The sequence below is a fragment of the Puma concolor genome, chromosome B3 (genome assembly GCF_028749965.1).
Source record: "Puma concolor isolate L17-30 chromosome B3, mPumCon1.1.hap2, whole genome shotgun sequence".
NCBI lineage: Eukaryota > Metazoa > Chordata > Mammalia > Carnivora > Felidae > Puma > Puma concolor.
Window position 1 is genome coordinate 130,194,844 of NC_141672.1, and position 24,857 is coordinate 130,219,700.

Sequence of the window (24,857 nt, forward strand, 5' to 3'; positions counted from 1 at the left end):
CTGGTGCTTTCCAAGCCCCAGCCCTGGAATCAGCCCCAATTCCCTTTAGCAGAAAATGGTATTTAGAAACCAAGATCTGGTGTTAGGTGTACCCACTGCTACTGGGGTGTCACTGCTTCTCAGCCCACTGATCCAACACAGCTCTGTGTTACACAGGAGTCCCTCCTGATGCCTTCATTTCAAATCCAGCCACATGCGCTTCTCCCTAATCTTTCCATAATTCCTAACTGTATCACTCTTCAGCTGGCTATTATTGGCTTTCATCTGTTAAATAAGCGGTTTGGACCTGATGATGTCTAAGTCACTTCTGGACCCAGGATTCTGTCTGGCTCGTGTGCTTCGAAGGACAGTGTTCTCCTACCAGGAGCCTTGGGATAAGGAAGACAGCCAACCCAGGAGCAGGCTGGCAGGAAGGTCACTGTGTCAGGTTTTGCAATGTCAAGTCAAAGAAGGCCCTCCAAGGGCCTGGCTGCCTCCTCTTCCTGGGTTCTTGGAGACACACACAGGTCCCAGGCCCAGACAGCTGGACACAAAGCCAAGAGGGCCCAGATTGCAGTCTGACTCTCCACTCACCCTGTGTGGCCATTCTGGTCAATCAATATCAAGCGGATTGGACTTGAATGGAAACGGCAGCCAAATGTAAGCTGACGAGGAGGCTGATTTGGGTTTGATCTTTAACAATAAATCTTAGGTGTCTATTGAAAGTCTCATACATAAAACTATAAGACCATCAAAAGTAAATGAAAATGAGAAATGCATCAGGGTATTACTGTGACACGAACCACTTATGCTACAAATGCATTAGACATCCTTGGCAGATGAGCTTAGGTGTTCTTTCCCCACAATGGCAATCTCCCTCCGGCATCTCCTGCATGTTCTGGGAGTCCAGGGCTGCAGCTTGTAAGTGCATGAAGAGCAGGGACTTGACCTCAGGAGACTCTGAGCCCTGTGTCTGAGTCCCTCCAGGTGGGGGTCTTGGGCAAGTCGTGGTGGATGTGAATACCATCTTGGGCTCGGTCTGGCTCAACTCCCTTTATATGAACTTGCCCGCTGATTTTGTACTGTGCTAACTCAAACCAAGGGTCATCTCCTATGCCCCAGCAGGTGTGGCCTGTCCAGAGCCTGGTCTGCGTGCACCTCCCTGCAGAGCCTTGATTGACGGTCTCTGAAGGTCAGCAGCATGCCTAGCATGTAGCAGACACTAAATAAATGTTTGTGCACTGACAAGAATCAAACCACCGAGAACCGCAGTCCAATCCATATTCACACCTCTAACCAGATCGATCATCCTAAGATGTCAAGGTCTGCTCAGAACCTTTCAGGCTCCCCACACCCCCCGCCTGAATGCAGCAGGACATCCGAGCTCCTTCCCTGGGCAGCCCCACACTGCCAGTCTCCCCAGCCTCTTTCCAGCTTTACACCTCCCTGTCTCCTACCTGCCCTCTACTTGCCCTTTGCGCTCCTCTTGGCAGAGGGTTTGTGGAGTTAATAATTTGTTGTAGGTAGAAGAAGTTGGGGGATGGGCATGCTCCCAAGAGCAGAGGATTCAAGGCCAAGGATAAAGCGCCAATTAAAGCACAGCAACAGCCTGTTCATGAATGAACCACATGGCTCAGAAAGTGGACCCAACACTGAAATTCGTAGGTAGGCTGTGGGGGCCAAGGGAGTGTGGCCTCGCTGTCAGTAACTGACTGTCCCATCTGCCAAAGGGCTGCTGGGGCTGCTGATAGTCCTCCCGGAACGTGCGTTGTTTGGTAACACTTGGACACTGTGGCAAACACATTGTGGGCGCTGACATTTTTTGTAAAAGCTTCTTCCTGAAAACTGGCCTCCTGTTGATGGTGGGTGTCATGAGGTCACTCAAGGACCAAGTTTCTGCAGGCCTGGCTGGCCGGCCTCTGCCTTCACACTCTGCTCTGCCACTACGATGAAGGGGGCAAGAAACCTCCTCCTGGCTCTGCACCCCGCTCCGGTTTCTCTCCCCTGGAATTCACAGTCCTCTTAGCTCCTGTCTACATCCTACTTGTGCAAGCTTCAGTGCAAGGACTGCCTTCCTCATCCCCAACCAGGGTCTGCATCGCCTCCAGTTACGTGACAGGGACACCACCTTGCTTCACTTGCGTTTGTACATTTATCTACGTTTGCTTGAGTACTGTGACGTGTAAGCCATTCTGTGAGCACTGGGGCAGATGAGAGAAATGGCTTACCAAATGGAACCAAGGCACAGGGAGATTATGGTTTAAAGGACAGAAGTGTGTGTGTGTGTGTGTGTGTGTGTGTGTGTGTGTGTGTGTTAAATATGCATCTGGTCGCCCTAACTCATGGGTTTCTTTTTTCTTTTTTTTAGTGTTTATTCACTTTTGAGAGACAGAGACAGAGCATGAGCAGGGGAAAGGCGGGGGGGGGGGGGACACAGAATCGGAAGCAGTCTCCAGGCTCTGAGCTATCAGCACAGAGCCTGATGAGGGGCTCGAACTCATGAACCATGAGATCATGACCTGAGCTGAAGTCGGACGCTCAACCAACTGAGCCACCCAGGTGCCCCTAACTCATGGGTTTCTTGATCTTCATGGACTATGAGCAGGTGATGCTGACCACACAGCCACGAAAGAACACTCGTAGGGAAACCACACATGCTTCTTTTTGGGGGCACTGTTCTAGCAGAAGAAAATCATCAGTAACAAGTGAGTGGCTGTGTGCCATTGAATTCCCCAGACACGAGGAAGAGGGGGAAGCAGATGCTGCCATTTCCTAATATTTAGCTCTTTCTGGGTCTTACACCCGCCAGAGCTTCTGCAGGGTTGAAATCTGTTAAAGTCAAGCTCCCAGAGAAGTCAGAAAAAGCAGAAGTCTGAAAACAGGAAAACACACTCAGAATATAAACATCCTTGTGAAAAGATTTCTGGGCTTGGGAGCTGCAAATAAATGTGTGAGACTTCTACCTGGTCTTGGGTTGGTGTGAAAACTTTCATTTACAAAAGTTATTTGGGCGCACAAACACTGTAGGGTGCCCAAGTGTTTACGGAACAGTGAAAGGAGTCTAACCCACGCAGAGTTAAGAAGATAATAGTACACGTCACATGGAAACAGAGCCGGGTAAGCCCCGAAGCCTTCATTACTTACTTGTGTTTAGTCCGGGAAGGATCACAATAAACAAGGTTCTGGGGGACAGAAGCCAGCAATTGCATAATGAAATTCATGCATGCGGAATCGCAAAATCAAAGACAGCTGGATGCGGAGAACCCCCCCCCAACAATTCACCAGCACTGTGGTTAAGGCACCCCCACTCCAGAGCAAACAGACGGATACGTGTTCCCGTTTGTCCTCAATCACGAACCCTTTAAATTTCGGGCCAAAGGGAAGAAAGTACTACTCTTCCAGGAGGCACAGTGTGATGGCTTAGAAACATATTTCCTGGGACAGTGGTAGTGATTAGAATCGAATCAAGAAGGACTAGGCGTATGTAAGGGCATGGCTCAATACGGATAGTGATGTTTGGGGTGTTTCTGTGTGTATGAAAAACCTCCTTGTCCCGTAGTGGAGGCTGTGGTCCAATTACCCGCCTTTACACAATCCTTCTTAAAGCCACCGGACATAAAATGTCACAGTGAGAGAGCCAGTGGACCACAATGATATCACTTATGGTTGCTTTTATGTCAGTGCAACCTTTATTGGTGGAAGAAAAATAATTGGTAAGTGGAGGGCTGTGGTCTACAAAGCTTTCAGCCTGGTTTTTAACGTTGACAGTTGCAGGTTGGTGGGGTGGGGGTGGGGGGTTGCGCTGAGGGCCTCTGCCATTGGTTAGGTGGAGAGCAGCCTCACCAGAGTAGAGGTTCGATGTTACATCGTTACTTGTCTCTGCAGGGCCCACAGAGCAGAATTCGTACCTCTTCTCCCTGTCTTGACAATTCATCGTTCCTCCCGGTTGGTCAGCATTTGACCTGTGGCCTATGGTTAACTGTGTAAGAATCTTCCCTCCTAGAGACTATAAATCCCTTGAGGTAATCGACTGGAGCTCCATGACACTAGGGAATGACACAAAAAGGCAGCTTCTTGAATTAGTCTATTCAATCAAGACGGACATGTTAAAAGGGGATGGGGGAGGGGCACGTGGGTGGCTCTGACAGTTAAGCGTCTGAGTCTTGATTTCAGCTCAGGTCATGATCTCATAGTTTGTGAGTTCGAGCCCCACGTTGGACTCTGCACTGACAGTGTGAAGCGTGCTTGGGATTCTCTCCCTCCATTTCTCTCTGCCCCTCCCCTGCTCACACATGTCTCCCCCACCCCGCCCCAAAGTAAATAAATAAACTTAAAAAGAAATAAAAGGGGATGCAGGATAAATAGAATCTTCTAAAATGTACTTGTGAATCCTTGGCCAACATAAAACTCAAGCCCTTCTTTCTATGATTAAGTGAAAATTCCTGGGATGATGGCAGAGGGGTCTTCTCCTTGTTGAACCAGCCAGAAAGACAGGAACAACTTTCTGATAGGGAAAGGAGCAGTCAGGGCAACCAGACCGCTGCGGAGGCCACAAAACCAATGGGTCTAATCTAAACAGAACTGACTTGCTAAAAAGCTTGAGGAATAAACCCAAAGAAACCGTAAAAGTGAAGATGCCTGCAAATGTTCTCTGGGAAGCCGGACTGTGAGAGGAGGTCATGGATGACAAGGGTTTGGCTGGACAGAGGACCAGCATGTTGGGGATGGCAGCTCTGTCCCAGCCTCCTCGTGCGCATGAGGGCTATGACACATAAGAACCGTCTGTGCCTGCCTCATCATCCCCGGGAGGAACGCTCCATGTGAGACCTTCCAAACCCCTGCCGCTCAAGTCCCTGCCAGAGTGTAGGGCTCTCGAGAAGAGAGGGAACATTCAGCATGGAAAGATGAGCAGGACACTGGATGTCTGCCCATGCACACAAAGTGGGCACGAGTGGTGGACCCAGGTCAAGGGCAACAGAGCGGCGGCCACAAGGATGGTGTTATGAGCTGAACTGTGTTCCCCATAAAAGATACGTTGAAGCCCCAACCCCCAGTACCTCCAAATGTGAGCTTCATTGGAAACAGGGTCTTTACAGAGATAATTAAGTTAGAATGAGGTTATTAAGGCAGGTCCTCATCTAATATGACTGACTGGTGTCCTTCTGAAAAGGGGAGACTGAGTCACAAAGGCAGATACATGCAGAGAGAGGACGGTGCAAAGACGTGCAGGGGAAAATGCCACGTGGCTGGGGTGATGGGTTTACGAGCCAAGGAAAGTCGCAGACTGCCAGCTACCACCAGAAGTTAGGAAGAGGCAAGGAAGGACCCTCTCCTGGAGCCGAGAGGGAACATAGTCCTGCTGCTGACATCTTGATGTCAGACTTCTGACCTTCAGAACTTGAGACAACACATTTCTCAACAACCAGTGTTTGGTACTTTGTTACGGTAGCAGTGATATAGAAGATAACAAGTGAAACGAAGACTACAGAAGTCAAGACCTGAGATCTTGGAACATTCCATCAACAGAGGCCCACACATTAAAAAAGGAAAACAAAGAAACAGAGATTCTTGAAGTCCAAAAGGATGCCTATTGAGATAAGTAGATTAGAAATATGATAAAAAGGTAAGGGAAAGGACAGCAAGGTAAAGGTAAGGGAAAGGACAGATCGGTCATGAAATTAGCAAAAAGCCTGGGAGGGCTCCACAGTGTAAAGGAGCGTTTCAAAATGGACCTGAGAATAACTACAGGGAGTAAAGGAAGGGACAGATAAAGAGAAAGGGGAGGTCAGCCTTCTTTCCAGACTCAGGAGGAAGATTAATTTAATGAGGCAGTTAATGAAATGACTGAGGAAAAACAATGTAATCTGTTCTGAAAAAGCATGTCTGCTCAAAATGCTGCAATATCAGAATTAGTATAGTGGTTCGCTGCCAATATCATTCAAGACAAACAAACACAAGGAAATATTACCATAGAAACCAGATCAATGGGAAACAGAAGTACCAAAATAACTTACAAGCAAACTAATGATGGCATGTTCAACAGTCAACACGGAACTGTCTGCTGCCTCCAAGGGCACACTCAAGGTCAGACTGTAGGGAAACCGTCTGGAAGTCAAGCTAGGATCACAGGATGACACATTCTTGGTGACTCTCTGCGATGCACGTACTGACTTTCCTGCCCACTCTTTCGGCTGACTCTCACAGTAACCTTGTAAGGTCAGGCACCATTTGCCCATAAAGAAGCTCAGGGAGACAATCGGCTCAAAGGTAACAGAACCAGGATGGCGATGCAGGTGCCCAGTGCTCTGTCTGGTCCCATCCTACCATACCGCCATGTTCCCATGGCCGTGGAAAAGCTGACACTGTTTCAAAGGCATGACGAGAAATAACCAAGGCTCCCTGATAGTAATAAAGATACCCGAACAACCCCCACCCCCAAATACAGCCATGCTAAGTCTTTGTGCTCCAACCCAGGGCAAAAGGGAAAAGAAAAACTAATGAAAATTGAAGAAAAGTACCAGCAGACTAGGACAGATCCACTAAGCAAAAAATGAAGCGAGGAATTCTAGAGGTACACACCACCATAAAAATGGGAGACAGCAATGGTAGGAGGCAAGAGAATGAGTTTTGTGTTCAAATAGATAGGAAGGTGCACATTTACTGATTAAATTCTGAGTGTGAAGGAAAAGTAAATAGGAAAAAGGAAAAGGAAAAAAGGGAGCAGGGAGAGGCAAACATCTCTTGAGACAGAAGACGGTATCTTATCTCAAGGCCACGGCAAAGTACAGGTAGAACCAAGGATGGAGGCAGGATTAGAAAGAAGGTGGCCAATTCTTTGAACATGAAAACACGCCCTTTTAAGTAATGCGTGTGTGGCAGAGAGAAACCAAGTCACAACAGAATCTGTTTTTAGAACAACAAAACATTACAAGTAATGAAAAAGAAAACGCACAACTCTGATCAGACTTGCAAAACGAAAAAGTGAAACGTTGTAAACCAGCCCCGCCCAAGTTAGAAAGCTAAAAGAAAACAGGAAAATTAGACCAATTAGACTAAGCGTAGAAAAACAGGAAAATTAGAACAAATAGATTAAGCACAGAAAAACCAGAATGAAGTGAAGACAAGGAAGATAATAAAGCCAAGATAAAGAAAGCCAATTCAAGGGCCTTTGAAATAATAATAATAATAATAAAGTCAATAACAAAAGACTAAATTAAAAAAAGTTTAAATGTACTTTTAATAATCTGAGAATGGGGGCGCCTGGGTGGCGCAGTCGGTTAAGCGTCCGACTTCAGCCAGGTCACGATCTCGCGGTCCGTGAGTTCGAGCCCCGCGTCAGGCTCTGGGCTGATGGCTCGGAGCCTGGAGCCTGTTTCCGATTCTGTGTCTCCCTCTCTCTCTGCCCCTCCCCCGTTCATGCTCTGTCTCTCTCTGTCCCAAAAATAAATAAAAAACGTTGAAAAAAAATAATCTGAGAATGAAAATGATAATCTGACAACCGTGTAAAAACAATGTTTAAGTTATGGAAGGTGTTGTCCTTGGCCACAGGTAACCCAAATAAAGCTGTTGAAATTCCAGATTCACTTTCAAAGATAGAAATTCTCAAAGTGACATAAACAGAGAAAAAACAAAATCATGTACATAAGACAAATAAGGAAAATAACTAGTGGCTCACTGCCCAAAGTTTCCTAATTCAATATGTGTCTTTTTTAGTATTTTATCCCAAAGTTTTAACTTTTATTTTTTTATTAATTTTTAAAAATTCCAATGTAGCTAACGTACAGTGTTATATCAGTTCAGGTGTACAATACAGTGATTCGGCAATTCTGTCCATTACTCAGAGCCCATCAGGACAAGTGCACCCCTCAACCCCCATCACCTACTTCACCCATCCACCCAGTCACCTCCCCTCTGGTAACCCTCAGTTTGTTCTCCACAGTTAAGAGTATCTGAACGCCAAAAAGTGTTTAATAAAATTTATCACTTTTTCTTCACTAAAATTTTTTAAAATAAAGAGAAGGGTTTTTTTTTTCTTTAAACATTCACTGTGTTTTTTTTTTTCCCTGTAGTATTTCAGTCCTTCCTTTTAAAAATGGGAAGGTTACAAGAAATATTCCGTCACTAGTCCCAAGTTAATTTTGCCAACATCTATTTGAGAAGGTGGGGGGGGGACACAAGAAATAAAATGTCTGCAGTTAACTAAATTATTTAGCTTATTATTGAGCAAACCTTTGCTTCTTCAACTTAAAAAAAATTTTAACATTTATTTATTTTTGAGAGACAGAAGGAGACAGGGCACAAGTAGGGGAGGGGGCAGAGAGGGAGGGAGACACAGAATCCAAAGCAGGCTCCAGGCTCCGAGATGTCAGCACAGAGCCCGATGTGGGGCTCGATCTCACGAGCCATGAGATCGTGACCTGAGCTGAAGTTGGAGGCTTAACTGACTGAGTCACCCAGGCGTCCCTTCCTCAACTTTTAAACAAAGACAAAAATTTCTACCTTATAGGACTGTATAGGGGAATAAAGCAGAATGTCTGCCAAAGTTGCCAGCTATGAAGTCTTATGTAAATGGGAGGTTACTGCATCTATAAAATTTCATCCATCCATCCATCCATCCATCCATCCATCCATCCATCCATCTATCCATCTGTCCATCCATCCATCCATTCACGCATGCAACCATCTGTTCATCTTTCCCAGGCCCTACACTGGGGGTCAAACACAAAGCAAATTGGCTAACTCCCCTGCTTTTGAGAAGCTTCCAGTCAGATGGGAGAGCTGACATTATACAATAATGTCATCCAGACAATCTCAAACCTAGTTAAGTGCTGTGAATACAATGGACAGGAAGCTCTGAGAGATATAAGGGGATCTGACCAGGCCTGTGGATCAAGGAAGCCTTCCTGAGGATGTTGTGTGGGGGTTACGATTTGAAGGGTGTCCTAGGGTCAAGGAACCGTGTGTGCTAAGTGCTGGGGAGACAGGCATGCTTCTTCTTGGCTATGTGGTATCCACCCTGCACGAGTGGTACAATTTCGCCTGCTGCTGGACGTTTTTTTCCCTTCCCCTAATTTCTTCTTATTATAAATAGCAGGGTGTTGACCACGTTTGTGGGAATAGCTTTTTTTCCTTTTAAATTATGTCCTAGAGGTATCTCTCAGAAAGGAAATGCCAAATTCAGAACAGTTCACTGGGAGAAAGAGTTTTATGGCTTTTGTCACATGATGCCAATAACTTTGCACACATATGGAACAGATTTACAGTGCCAGCAGTAAGGCCTTGGTGTGCCTATTTCTCTATGACCCCGCCAAGTGTCTTACTCAGCATTTATATTTATTTTTGCTAGTTTAACAGGTTTCTGTCAGTTCTTTTAAGTTGCTTTAATTCAACTTTCTATAATTATCATTGAATTTATGTATGTATCCATGCCATGATTTGCTGCCTGTGTTTTCTTATATGTAAATTAATCCTTAATTTCTCTCAATTTCTTACTCAACAGAATTTATGAGCAATGTGGTGGCAAGGGCCATGGTTCTGGCTTGGTTACCCCTAAGTCCCGAGCACATAGCAGGTGATCTATAAACACTGGCTGAATTAAATTCAGTTATCGCCTGCCATGTACATTCTACCAATGATCTATTTTGAATTTAAGTTTTGGTCAGTTTTTTTTTTCAAAAATCTTCTATTGCTCTCTTTTTTATATTTCTTTTCAAAATTATATTTTCCTATAAGTGGCTTTAATATATAAATCACTCATCTGATTTCTGGCGATGTACCTTTATATTTGTAAAAAACTTGGTAATGTAATCATCTCTCTTTCACAACTGGGATAAATGCCCTTTTAAAAATATATTCTGATGGGTTTCCAGTGTTTAACTCACCTGTCTGAAGTGTATTTGCATCGCTACAGATGTAATTGTCTATATACTGATACCCACCATAGCAACCACATCTGATACTGTTTCTTTGCACTCTTTCCTTACTGTGTTTTCCAGTTTGTCATTTAAGCTCAAATCATAGTTTTAATATTTCTGCATCTCTGTTTTATTCATCAGTTTCTTCATTTTAACTAAATACAAGTGGTTTCTTTCACTGCTGTTTCATATCATGGTTTAAGATCTGGGAGGAACTCTGTCACGAAAGCCTCCTTGAAAGGTTATCCTGTGTCCTTGCTCACTTCCTCTACTGTATAACCTCACTACCCTATTTCAAGTTCTAAGAAGAACTAACAGCATGGATGGTATACCCAGAAAGCGTCCAGAGAAGGAAGGCAATGAGGGCAGGGAAAGATTCAGTATTTGGAAACTGGAGAAAACAGACACGTGTAGAATCATGAAAATTCCTCACGAAAGCACAAGAAAGGTCGAATTGATGGACAGAGGCCCCAACAGTCCTGAGTCTGAGTTTGCGACTTTTCGAGGGTCTGGTGAAAGGCTTTCTCTTCCTCTCACACAAGCGAGTGGTGAGAAGGCCAGGCCCTGGGTGGTGAGTCTGCTCCCAGAGCCACCTCCTACCCGCTGGGGTGCTGCTGCTCCAGAGACTGAATTCTGGGGACACCAGTTCCTACACCTGTTACACTGCCAGCTGTGAGGAGGGTGTGAGGGTCTAAGAAGGTGGGAATGTGCATACGTCGAAATACTCTGGAAAGCATTAAACTCTTTTTTTTTAATGCTTATTTTTGAGAGAGAGAGAGAGAGAGTGAGTTGGGGAGGAGCAGAGAGAGAGGGAGACACAGAATCTGAAGCAGGCTCCAGGCTCTGAGCTGTCAGCACAGAGCCCAACGTGGGGCTCAAACTCATGAACCGGTAGATCATGACCTGAACCAAAGTCGGATGCTCAACTGACTGAGCCACCCAGATGCCCCTGGAGAGCATAAAGCTCTTGAATAAAAACTCTTTGCATCAAGCAGTAGGCCTAACCCAAGACAAGGGTGTTCCCCAGAGGACTCAGTGTCCCTCAGAAAAGGCTTCTTGCATGGAGCATCTGGGTGGCTCAGTTGGTTAAACTTCCGACTTCAGCTTGGATCATGATCTCACAGTTCGTGGGTTTGAGCCCCTCATCGGGCTCTGTGCAGACAGCTCGGAGCCTGGAGCCTGTTTGGGATTCTGTGTCTCCCTCTGTCTCTGCCCCTCCCCCACTTACACTGTCTCGCTCTCTCTCTCAAAAATAAATAAACATTAAAAAAAAGAAGAAGTGGGGCGCCTGGATGGCTCAGTCGGTTAAGCGGCCGACTTTGGCTCAGGTCACGATCTCGCAGTCCGTGAGTTCAAGCCCCGCGTCGGGCTCTGGGCTGATGGCTCGGAGCCTGGAGCCTTCTTCAGATTCTGTGTCTCCCTCTCTCTCTGCCCCTCCCCCGTTCATGCTCTGTCTCTCTCTGTCTCAAAAATAAATAAAAAACGTTAAAAAAAAATGTTTTAAAAAAAAAAAAAGAAGAAGAAGAAAGAAAAGGCTGCTTTCCCATGGGATTTCAGGTGCTCTCGCCCGACCTGTCAGTCAATCCAACAGCCACTCATGAAGGCCCCAGCAACAGCCAAGAGGCCGTATTTGCTGCTTCCTATCCTTTCTGAGCATCCTGCAAACACAAATCCTTGGACACCACCCCCACCCCCACCCCTCCCGCCCCAGATCACGTGGATGGAGAAGAGCTGCTTCAGCTCGGAAAATGTGCAGCCAGAACGTTTGTTCCTGGGCACAGACACAGGCATCTGAATGGTGGGCCACCAGGAATTTTTAAGGCACATAAGCCAGAGCTGATCCAAAAAGTGATCATGACGATGAAGATTATGATGATGGTAATGATAACCAATGTTCCCCTCTAGGCGAGCTGCCCAATTTAAAACCATTAGAGACTTTTAGAAGGAAATTAATAATTTCTCCATTGGGTTGCCTCAAGATTAATTCCAGTTCTTGTCTACTTGCAATACTCAGAGCAGCCCCAGAAAGCCCTATCGCCAGGCCTGCTAACTGCTTGAATGGAGACAAACATCATGGCTATTCCAGGACCTGCTCAGGCCTTTCCTGGCATTTCTGAGTTTTCCTGTTCCTTTCTGGGCATGCCAAATGTTGCTATTTCTCATGGCAACAAAGCAAACATTGACAGGACCTCTGCCATGAACACAGGCCGTCTCGTTAAACTTTCAGGCAAGGGTTTGGCAGCTTTCAAGAGGGGGGCCAGCAAACCAGAGCCAGGAAACAGCTCCGGCCAGGTCCGACTTGGCTTTGTGTTTGCTCTTCTAAAAGTATGTCCAGACCACGTGGTGTGGGCTCTGGGACCTTCCTCCACAAACACCCACACGACCTAAGCAACCTGCTGTTGCCAGTGGAAAATCAATGTGGACTTTTCTGCACTTCCCCGTCTGTGGGCAGAGGCAGGTTCTGGCAGTCTGACCCGAAGGCACGCAGGAAGGCTCTGAACCTTCACTGGCTCTGGCTTCCACAGAGGCAGCGATTATACACAAAATACCCACCAGCTGGTGGAGGAGGCAGAGCATAAAGGCACAGAAAACAAGGGGACTACTTCTGCAAGGTCACTGCCGCGAACACCAGCAAAGGCAAGGTAGTTTTCAGGCTGTGCATCCATGGCAGCAAAGCACCCTTGTAACGATGGCTCTTGCCTAATATTCTGAGCCCAAAATGCCAGTTCAGACCCACTGCTCACCTGGAAAGGTAGCAGCACTTACCTCTGGCTCCTGAGTCATCCTTCCTGATTGCTGGGTCCCTCTGGACTGTGCCTGCCTCCCTTTCCTCTGCCAGAAGCACGGAAGGAATGTGCTATCATAGGTTAGAGATCACAGGCAGCCCGACACACCCACTGCCAGACACAAAGGCACTTGCCTTTGAAATTCACGTGAATAATCAAAATACCACCTGTTTTGGGGAAGCCCAAAAAATCCTTATGACTCAGTCTGCACTGTAAAGTTCATTTTCTCTTCTGGGCCACGGAGAAGAAAAGTAACATTGTCTTTTCTTTGTCTACTCCTTCTAACACGCAATAATGACTTTTATGCTCTATGACTATCTTGGCAAACGTAGCAGGATTTACCCTGTAGAGAAGATGGCAGATATAGATGCCAACCATTTCTGCTTTTAACCTTTAGCCAAGAAAATCAAAGTCACTGGCTCTCAAGCTCGGGGGCACACTGGAATCACCTGGGGAATGTTTTACACTAAACTGATGCAGGTCCCACCCACGACTCAGATTCAATCAGTGTAGGGTATGACAGGAGCACTGGGATTCTTAGAAGTTCCCAGGGAGTCCATGTACAGAGAAATATGATAACCGCTGATGAACTTGGGAGGTACAGTTCAGGAATCAAGAAATGGGAAAAGCCCTGAGTTCAGAAGACTCAGGTTCTGGTCTGAGTATTACTGCTTAGTATTTGCTGTCCTTGGACAAGTAACAGAATGTCTCTAAACCATAATATTTTCATCTGGAAAACAGATTATACCCCTGCAGTTCATACCAAGGTGTTGTAGGGATCAAATAGGGTAAGAAGCTGTTGGGAAAAACACCAAGGACAATATAAAGGTAGAGGCTGGACGATCACTATTTCCTTTACAACATGAGGTTAATCTTTAACATTTATTGTACATTTACTATTGATAAGAATATTGGTATTCTTTATGTTATTTATTTATTTTTAAAAATTTTATTTTTACGTAATCTCTACACCCAGTGTGGGGCTGGAGCTCACAACCCCAAGATCAAAAGTTGCATGTTCTAATGACTGAGCCAGCCAGGCACCCCTGGTATTCTTTAAAAACTACAAAACCAGCAAATAAAGGACCGGTTAAAAGGAAATAGCGATGAATAGAATATAAAAAGATGGGAGTAATAAGTTAGTATGACAGGTACCACATAAATGTGAATTGAGTGGATTCCTGAAAGATACACTCTCAGATGGGATTAAAACCTAAATGCTGTTTATAAAATACACCTAAGACAATCAAAAAACTGAAGATAAATGTCTGGGAAAACTTATAAAAGGTTGATTCAAAAAAAAAAAAAATAACGTCCTGGGGCCATGTGAAGAGCGGACAATCCCAATTTTAATGATAGAAGCATGAACAGGATTAAAGCAGTTATTTGACATAATGAAATAAGTCAAAATGGGTCCTAAAGCCATAAACCAGGCATATGAAGCAAAAACTTATAGAACCATGTGACAAGGTAGAAAAAAAAATCAGAAGCAGGAAATACATATGTACACATAATACATAAACATGTATTTTATAAATGTTTATGTGTACGTCCATGTGTATATTTCAGATTCTGATAAAGAAAGCCAGCACAAATTGATAGCACAAGAAAGACTGAATAATGCAAATGACAAGCTAAAATTAGGGGGAAAAAGACTGAAGTATTTAACTTAGTAAATCTAAAAAAGAATTCCAATAATAGTAACTATTTTCTATTAGGTACTTATCATGTGCCAGGCATTGTTTTTAGAATGTTACAAATATTACCACATTTAACTGTCAAGCATCCCTCTGAGACAGATACTTTATCTCTCTTTATCTTTCTTATCTTTAAGATAAGGAAACAAAACAGAGAAGTAAAGTTACCATATGAAGGTCCTAGAGCAGTGAAGTCTGGAGCCTGGATTAGCCCAGGAAATCTCATACTGCAATATCCAAAATACTCAAAGACAAACACTCAGTATTCAAAGAGAGAGATGTGATGATTTTAGTATAGATAAAGATAAAATTAATGAATAGGAAACAAACAAACCATTAAATACATACATACATACATACATACATACATACATACATACGTAAATCTAGCAAGTCCTTTGACAAAACTGCTAGAACATATAAATCCCTGGCTGGTCTGATTAAGTTTAAAAGAGAAAAAGTAAAACTGTCCAACATCATAAATGAAAAGGGAAATTTATCATCATCATTTGTTACATCAACAAATTAAAGTAGAAAGGTTTCATGAATGTATCAATAGCTGCCAAAAATTCCAAAAAGGAATTTGACAAAATCCCACAATCTTCCCTTACAATAAAAACTCTTAAGCAGAAAAAAAGATATGGAAACTACCCAAATATAATTACAGTCTATATACCAAAAATCTACAGCAAATGCCTATAGATTGCTGAGGACAAGACCTTTAAAATCAGGAACAGGAGAGATGCATCTCTATCATGATGATTCAATTTTTGACATTTCTAGTGATACCACAGGACATGAAATAAAATAAATTATATAAATATTAGAGAAGGAGAGACAAACCTATTTGGAATTTGCAGATAACTTAATCACATGCCTAAAAGTTTCAAGAACTCTTCTAAAAACTATTAGAATTAATAAGAGAAGTTGGCAAAGGGACTGGATTAAACATAAATAAACAAAAAAGCTTTCCTCCGTATCAGTAACATCAGGGTGAAAACAGACATGGAAAAGAATTGTATTTTATTCAAATAGTGGGAAAAGCAATAAACAAGACAGGTCCAGGTTCTTTATGAATAAAACTATAAAGTCTTTTTAAAGTATGAAAAATAAAAATATAAAATAAAATTCAAAATCTCATTAAAGAACATAAAAGCTACACAGAGTCATTGCTGGAAATGCACAAAATGGAAGAACAAATGTGTAATAACAGTCAATATATTTTCAAAGAAAAAAACCCAAATAACAAGTAGAAAATATGCATTAATAGGCTGTAAGATTAAAAAAAAATGTCTATGATCAAAAAAGTATGGCATTTACCTAGAAATAGATTAACAGGCCAGTGGACCACTACAGAGAATCCCAAAATCCATACAGATAGATCCTGGGGAAAATAGCCATGGTGACATCTCAATTCAGAAGGAAAAGGAAGTTCTATTTAAAAGATTGTGCTGGAATAACTGAACATCCATCTAGCAAAGGTGAAAGCTAGATTCCCTCCCTCATACCACACATACAAATACATATCACAAAAATTAAAGCTTAAAATATAAAAAATAAAAGAATAAAAATATTACAAGATACCCCAGGAGGAGAATATTTATATAAAATTGAGGTGGGAATGACTTTCTTATATAACCCAGATGCCATAGGAAAAAGACATACCTGATTACATATTCTTGTATCTTTGTTATCACAAAAGATAACAGACAAAAAAGAAAAATAAGGAATTGGAGAAAATATTGGCAATATGTATGATTAAAAAACGTTTAAAATCTGATATACAAAAGGTCCTCCAAGATGAGAAGAGATGACCAACCCTTTAGGAAAATAATCAACAAATAGTAACAAGCAACTAATGTGAATGAGGGGAAATGCAAATAGTTCATAAAGATATGACAAGATGTTTGATATTGTTAATAATAATAGCGTGGCCAGTAAAACAAGGAGCTCTCAGGGGCGCCTGGGTGGCTCAGTCAGTAAAGCATCTGACTTCGGCTCAGGTCATGGTCTCATGGTCCGTGATTTCGAGCCCCACGACAGGCTCTGTGCTGACAGCTCAGAGCCTGGAGCCTGCTTCACAGTCTGTGTCCCTTCTCTCTCTGCCCCTCCCCTGCTCATGCTCTGTCTCTCTCTCTCAAAAGTAAATAAACATTAAAAAAATTAACACAAACAAACAAACAAACAAACAAGGAGCTCACATTTTCATCCAACAGACTGATGAAAATTAAAAGGCTTCTGGATATCTAGAGCCAAGGGAACAGAGATTGCCCATATAATGTTGGTGAAAGAGTGAATCCCCATAGGTTTTTGAGAAAGTGATTCCCAAACAATCCACTTTTAGGATTTAGATCTACAGAAGCAAATATCCTAGAAAACCAGGCTGTATTACAAGGGGCAAAACCGAGAAATAACCCAAATGTCCACCAACAGGAAAAGGGCAGCGGCAACTAAGCTACATTCACTCGATACATTTATTTATTTGTTTGTTTGATTATTTATTTATGTATGCTTATTTATGTATTTTGAGAGAGAGAGACAGAGCAAGTAGGGGAGGAGCAGAGAGAGAGAGAGAGAGAGAGAGAGAATCCCAAGCAGGCTCTGCACTGTCACCACAGAGCCTGATGTGGTACCTGATCTCACAAATTGTGAGATCATGACCTGCGCCAATATCAAGAGTCAGATGCTTAACTGACCTTAACTGACCTTAACTGCCACCTAGGCATCTCAGGCATGTATTTAAAAGAATGGCTTTTAGCCACATTGACTGATCTAGAGTGCTAGATTTAAAAAGCCAAATTGGGGGCACCTGGGTGGCTCAGTCAGTTAAGCATCCAACCCTTGATTTCAGCTCAGGCCATGGTCTTATGGTTCGTGGGATCAAGCCCCCAGTTGGGCTCTGCACTGTCAGTGTGGAGCCCGCTTGGGATTCTCTCTGCCCCTCCCCTGCTTGTTCTCTCTCTCTCTCTCTCTCTCAAAATAAATAAATAAACATTAAAAAAAAAGAAAAAGTAGGGGCGCCTGGGTGGCGCAGTCGGTTAAGCGTCCGACTTCAGCCAGGTCACGATCTCGCGGTCCGTGGGTTCGAGCCCCGCGTCGGGCTCTGTGCTGACAGCTCAGAGCCTGGAGCCTGTTTCGGATTCTGTGTCTCCCTCTCTCTCTGCCCCTCCCCTGTTCATGCTCTGTCTCTCTGTGTCTCAAAAATAAATAAACGTTAAAAAAATTTAAAAAAAAAAAAAAAAAAAAAAAAAAAAAGAAAAAGCCAAATTGATGATAATGGAAGTAACGCAACATGATTTTTTGTTATTACAATGGAAAACTAACTAAAACCACATTCTGCATGTTTTTCCAGTTTAATTCAGATATAATTGACATATAATATTGGGTAAGTTGAAGGTGTACACTTGATTTAATACACTTATATGTTGCAAAATGATTACCACCATAGTGTTAGCTGACCCCTGTATCATGTCACCTAATCATCATTTCTTTTCTGGGGTGGAACATTTAGGATTTACTCTTTCAGCAACTTTCAAGTATATAATACAGTATTATTAACTATAATCACAAAGCTGTATATTAGATCTGCAGAACTTCTTTGTCTTATAAGTGAAGTTTATACAGTATGACCAACATCTCCGCATTTTCTGCACCCTCCAGCTCCCGGAAAAGCATCTACTCTGAGTTTCTATGAGTTTGGCTTTTTCTGATTCCTCACATAAATAAGATCATACAGTATTTGCCTTTCTGTGCCTGACTCATTTCATTTAGCACAATGTCCTCAAAGTCTATCCATCTAGTTGAAAATGGCAGGATGTCCCTCTTGTGACTGAAAAGTATCCGATCATATATATGTACCACTTCTTTATCCATTCATCCATAGGCAGGGACAACTCACCATTTTTCCCGGACAGTTGCTGGACAAGGTGCTAGCCTCAATGAAGTACTTCCTGAGGAGATGTTTGCTGGGGTCAGGACTGTCCAATAAGATGTAGGAACAGAAGAAGGCCCCATGCCGAAGCAGGAATATGGCGATGTCTTCATTTCCTAAAGGACAGAGAATGGGAAGCTAAGGTCATTCAGATGTAGAGTGTGGCACAGCTGTCCAAAATGGCGGACGCTAATATGTGAAATGGGAATGCAAAGGGTAGTTGTGCTGGTGGAGCTCCTCTACTACTTCCCTTGAGGCGTCAAATTCCTGTTAGTGAGAGACTTTTTGTGGGACCCTGACCTGTGGTGTGCCTCCTACTACAGTCCCATTTGCCACAGTTGGTCCCTGTCACTGAAATCCCCTTGCAGGGGTGAGTGGGGCAAATGAGGGAAGGTGCAGACATCTTGAAAAAGAGGCAAATAATGGCATTTTCAAATGTCTCCATACAGGCTCTTTAAGAGCTATAAGTGAGGGTGAAGCCACCATCCCACATCTGGAAACTTTGAGGCTTCCCATGGGCAGGATTGGCTGGGGGACCCACCTGACTTGATGGCCGCATAGAGGGGCAAGCGCACAATGACAGGAAACTCGTTCTTCCTGACTGCGTAGCTTTCCGGGTCGGCCCCGTGTGTCAGGACCAGGAGCTTCACCACCCCCAGATGCCCTCGTTGGCAAGCCAAGGCCAGCATCCAGTTCAGCAGCCTCTGGGGGCTGCAGGGACCTGGGAGGAGATGACAGGACAAAGGGAAAGCGTCACTGAAGGGTTCTGGTTTTTCCCACTCCCATGTCCCCTTGGACCATTGATAGAGCTGGCCTGTCTCTAGCTGAAAGTGCCTTCTGTCAGGTTGATGCTGCTTTCTGGAACAGTCCCTCTGAATTGCATGGGACACTTTCCCACATCATTATAAACCCACTTGCTCATCACATAATGCCAAAGGAGAAAAAGCAGCATTTGAAACAGCACATATAGTGTAATTATAACCGAATAAAAAAATGTATGTGTGAAGTAAGACTAAAAGTTACCATCCCAGTGTTGCAGCTTTGACTCTGGGTAGTGGGATTATGACCATTATTACCCTCATCCTTCTCCCCATCCCCATCCCCAGCAATAGCATTACATACAGGGACATGGGCTTTGGAGACAGGCAGCTTAGGGTTAAAACATTTCAGCGGTGTAATCTTAAAACAAATTTCTTCGCCTCTCCCTGATTCAGTTTATGCATTGCTAAAATGTGAATAATAACACTCACCCTCCCAAGTTTAACGTGAGGGTTGCATGACATAATGTATGTCAAGTGCCTGGCTCAAAACATTCTAACTCATTATATGTCATCATGTTTTTAGAGTACTAACACTTTACTGCATTTCGAAAATATCTGTAAGACACATACACTACTTTCATAAATGAAAAGAAAAAAGCTATGATGAAAGAAATAGATCTAACTATCCAGCCTAGAATTTTGAGAATTACTCCCTGCAAGAACCACCTACTTAATTCCAGAACGAAGTAACATTTAGCCCACTGAATGAACAGAGACAGTGTGGGCTAAAGTGTTACAATATCTTCAAGTTCAAAGGAATGCAATGCCTTTTAGATGTAGCTACCATGGAAAAATGATCTCATCTTCCACATTGACACTTGCCAAGTGCACTATAACACTGTCTCATTTCCAGAGGCTGAAAGTCCTTAGGAACCAAAGTGGTCCCAAGCATGGAGATGGGGACCCTCCCCTCCATGGTAAGAAATTGACCAGGACATAGGGGTGAGGAGGGGGTGGAAGAAATGAAGATTCAGCACAAAGGGCATCTGGTGCAGTGCCTGGGCTACAGCAGATGGTAAATAAATGTCCCATCTTCTCCCTCTGGTAACTAGAATTAACAACTCAAAGGAGGTGGTACTTGAACACATATTAACAAGTGATCCCTAACTCATTTACCGCCAGGATATCTAGAGACGAGAAATCGAGTCATCATGCTGCTAACTGCTGTTGAGGATGGATGTACACCAGTCTTAGGAAGCTGTATCAGCCTATATTTCAAAGCTATGATTTTCAAATGAGGAACTCAAAGCTCAGAGAGGTCTGGGAACTTGCCAAATGTCCCACAGTAAATGGCAAAGTCAAGGATTAAGCCATGCAAAACTAAAAGGTTTAAACATGTGAAACCAAAGGGTTCTTTCTGAACCATATGAAACCCCTACGTGTATTTTCTAAAGTCCCAATCCAGTGATACTCAGAGAGAGCCCCATTTTGGTCTCCATCTGGCCTCTTCCTCCCTTGCGCTATCCCTGCTCAGCTACAGAGACCAGAAATTACATAATGATGTACCCACCCCCTGCGAGCCTCGAATCTCCTCTTCTCAAACCCTCCCTTGTTCTCTAGTTGTGTCTTGTGTGTCTTCTGGTCTTACATTACTCCTAACAATGGCTGCCCTCCCCTCCAGTTTGGGAATTCACAGGGACACACACACACTGTTCCGCCCATCTCTGCACTTCCTGCAGGTTCCAGAACAATGCTCTAGACTCCTTCAGTCCTCAGCAACTCTGTCCCTAGTTGAGTTGAAGATAGGATGCCCCAAGAGCAGCTGAAAACAATGCTCAGGTCCAGCCATGCTCAGGCCCCTTCTCTGCAAAAGTAGGCAACCTCAGCCCTTCCTTCTCTTGTCTGCCAACTAAACTCCTACTCACCCTGCAAAACCCAGCTCAGATGTCATCTCCTTATGAAGACCCTGCCCTGTGCCCAGACAAGACATCCCTTTGTGTCTGTGTATTTACACAGACCACTGTGTAAATACTTCAACCTCAGCACAGTTATACTGCACGGAGTTACTCCGTTCTGTTTTGATTTCCTCGGCTTGACCAGGAGCTCTGAAAGAGCCGGGACCACCTTTTGAAAGTCTCCATGTCTCTCAAGTTCCTCAGTTGTAACAAATGTATGACACTGATACAAAGTAAAAATAGCAGGGGAACTTTTTGCAGGGGGGTATATGGGAATTCCCTGTCCTTTCAAATCAGTATTTCTGAAAATCTAAAACTGCTTTAAAGAATATAACCTTTTAATTTTTTTTAAAAAAGGGACATAGATCCACATTCCTTATCAAATATGGCATGAGAACATTTACCTCCTGAGCTAAAGGGAGTGAGATGTGGGATGTGGTGTTGCCATTGGCAGGAAGTTTTGACTTTGGTTGTCAGTTTGATGCCCCAGATTTCTGGAGCTCCTGCTTTGGTAAAAGTGTGAAGAAACCAGCATTTGGAGGGGAAGCCCTCCCCCGCCTCCCCCCCCCAACCCCCCCCCCCCCCCCCCGCTCCCCGCATGCCGATCTAATTCCTAAGAAGAGGGTGTCCTAAGAGGTAGCCAAGAAACTCACACCCTGGCATTTACCTGGCAAAGATTCAAGCAATTCCTGCACGACGTCAGTGTGCCCAAAATGAGCTGCCACCACAGCTGGGTTGTCATCGGTGGGCTCCGTGGGCAGCTCCACCCGTCTCTCGGTGAGAAGGTATCGGACGGTCTCCAGATCCCCATAGGCCGCTGAGATGCTCAGAAGCCGGCCCTGGTCAAAACAGAGCAGGAACAATAGGACTTTGGGGAGCTGGGTGCTGTTAGGAAGTTACCAAGAGAATCAACTCGAAATGCCTCGCCAAGTCCGTGGGCAAGACTGGGCTGTGCTGTCTGGGATGGCACTATGGGTCGCATGTGGGTGTTGGGGACTTGCAATGAGGGCTCACACAAAGTGAGAGGAGCCGGGAGCATAAAATCACACGCAATTTTCAAAGACTCAGTCCAAAACTGTCAACGACCTCGTCAATAATTTTTATATTGATCACGTGTTGAAATGATCTTTAATACATTCCGATTAAATAAAATATACGGTTGATATTTCATCTGTTTCTGTTTCCTTTTTGAATGTGACTGCTAGACAACTTGATACAAATGTGGCTCCCATTCCGTTTCTTTGGGACAGCATAAGCTTCACGAGGATGGGGACCGTGTGAGTATCCCCATCTGAGGCAGAATACTAACACATGGACAAGGACGTGGAGGTTCAGAGGGGTTTTGTAGCTTGCCTGTGATCACACAGCTAGGAAATGGCTCTCAAAGACTATAAAAATGGCCTTGGCTTTTCGTGGGCTCACCGGGGCTGCCGAAAGAACGCTGGATTGGCATGTGCAGCGTGTGACTGCATTACTGAAACGTGAGGTCCTCCTGGAACTTGACTATTCCCCATGGACTTGGGCATCAGCGGTGTTCAAGGAGGTGCACGCAGAACCCACATTGGCACTGAGGCAGTCTGTGCCATCACTGACATTTATTGAGGACGTACTACTGTGTGTAAGAAGCTGAGATGAGCACTGAGGGTGCCAGAACCAATCCGTGGCATGAAAGAGCACATTTTGCTTGCTGAACAGGTTAGGAAACCTGTGCTTTCAGAGTCACTGTAGGGTGAGATGGACAGGGATGGGTCAACAGAATCCCAGGGATGGGGACAGATATATTAAGCTCTTATCATGCACTGAACATCCTATTTACATGGTCACACTTCATCCTGATAACAGTCTTGTGAGGACTGTATTTGTTGTTGATCTTAAAAAAAGAAAAGAGCCTGGGGTGGCTGGGTGGCTCAGTCAGTTAAGTGTCTGACTCTGGATTTCGGCTCAGGTATTGATCTTGCGGTTTGTGGGATCGAGCCCCGCGTCAGGCTCTGTTCTCACAGCTTGGGATGCTCTTTCTTCCTGCTCCTCCTCCCCCTCACCTCTCAAAAATAAATAAATAGACTTAAAATTAAAAAGTAAAGAGCCATTTATTTTACCTGCAAAATGGGTTTATTTGGGAATAGCAGAGGAATTGCAATTCAGGACAAGCCAACTACAGTGAACCATAGCCAAGTCTGGAGAACAGAAGAGAGGGGCTTACTTTTACAAGGGAAAAAGGAAGAAGCTGGGAGGGTGTTTCACTGAGTTCCCATTGGCTGGGCTGTTGCTGGGCAAGGAGAAATTCTTCCTTCTTCCAGCTGCGGTGTGGTAAGTAAGCCTCCTTGGAGAATGCAGGGTTTGCTTCTGAAGGTGAGTGATAGTGCGTGAGAACTCCCCTTCAGGGCTTCCAGACTCCAGTTTAAGTGAGGTTTCTTTTATTTATTTTCACACTGTATATCCATCTTGTGGGTGAGGAAATGAAGGCTTGCCCACAGCGAGGGAATTTACAGTCTGCAGAACTATCCAGGATTTGAACTGGGGTCTGTCTAGCCCCAAACCTATGTTCTCCCCATTCTACCCAAGACTTCCCAGGAACCGTGGGACCTGGAGGGAGGCCTGGGCTCTGAAGGAGAGTGAATGAGCTGGTGACGTGACATACTCATTCAATATGACCGAAAAAGCAAAACCCACTGGCCTGCCAATCTGCCCGGGGTGGGGCCCGGGAGGCCTGCCATTCCAGGAAAGCACTTGCCTTAGGGAGAAAAACCACAGGGATTGATTAAATGATTCACTGCACACAACCAACAGCTGTCTAGACGCTAGTGGGTTGGAGGCTTAAAAGCCCCATCCTCATGAAGTGGTAATTTCCTAGGAGTCAGCCTGAAGCCAAGAGGAACCAGAAGGCAGGAAAGGTCAGGGCTGGCACTCTGGCTAGAGACAGCCCAGAGGTTCTATAGCGTGTATTTATTTTAATTCAAATAGCACAGAAAAGTATAAAATAAAAAAGGAGGCCTCCCTCCATACCTCTACTTCCCAATGCCCTTTTGCAAAGGAAAGTGCTTTTACACAGCCTTCCAGAACATGTTCATCCATATCAACACATGGGTAATCCCACATGAAACCAAACTCTTTTTTTACTTTAGTCATTGTAACTTAAAAAAAAAAAATTTAATGTTTATTTATTTTTGAGACAAAAAGAGAGAGCACGAGCAGGGAAGGGGCAGACAGAGGGAGGCATACAATCCAAAGCAGGCTCCAGGCTCTGAGCTGTCAGCACAGAGCCTGACATGGGGCTTGAACTTATGAACCTTGAGATCGTGACCTGAGCTGAAGTCGAATGCTTAACCGACTGAGCCACCCAGGCACCTGCAGTCATTATAATTTTATTGGCATATAACACACCTACAGACAAGGACACAAATTGTGTGTTCAGTTTCATGAACTGTTATAAATGAGCACATTCATGTAATGGACATCCAGACCACGGAACCTAAGATTATCTGTGCTCCAAAGTCCCCCTTCTAGTCACTGTCCTACCTGGAATAACCACTATCCTGACTTTTAACACCACAGATTCATTCTTGGCCAGTTTTTAAATGTTATAAAAGTGGAATTAGACTTCACTTATTTTTTTTTTTTCTGTTTGCTTTGAAGTAGACACTCATTGGAAGTTGCAAAGACAGTCTTGAGGAGCATCCATGTTTCCTTAACTCAGTTTCCCTCGATGGTGACACCTTACACAACTGTACTTCAAGATCAAACCCAGTAATTTGATGTTAGTACAATGTGGGTATATCATTCTGCACTTGTGCAAACACCACTGTGATCAAGATACAGAACTACTCCGGGGTGCCT

General features: G+C 44.1%; 1 protein-coding gene across 6 annotated transcripts in view; it reads right to left on the minus strand.

The window, feature by feature from the left end:
• LRRK1 (leucine rich repeat kinase 1) overlaps positions 1-24,857 on the minus strand; it is a 133,096-nt gene that overhangs the window by 56,245 nt on the left and 51,994 nt on the right. For all 6 annotated transcript variants that reach the window (XM_086711396.1, XM_086711395.1, XM_086711397.1 and 3 more), the window contains 3 exons: positions 21,691-21,862; positions 18,849-19,028; positions 18,275-18,423 (listed from right to left, as the gene is read on the minus strand). In XM_086711396.1, coding sequence (XP_086567522.1) covers positions 18,275-18,423; positions 18,849-19,028; positions 21,691-21,862 — 501 coding nt within the window. The remainder of the gene's footprint in view (positions 1-18,274; positions 18,424-18,848; positions 19,029-21,690; positions 21,863-24,857) is intronic.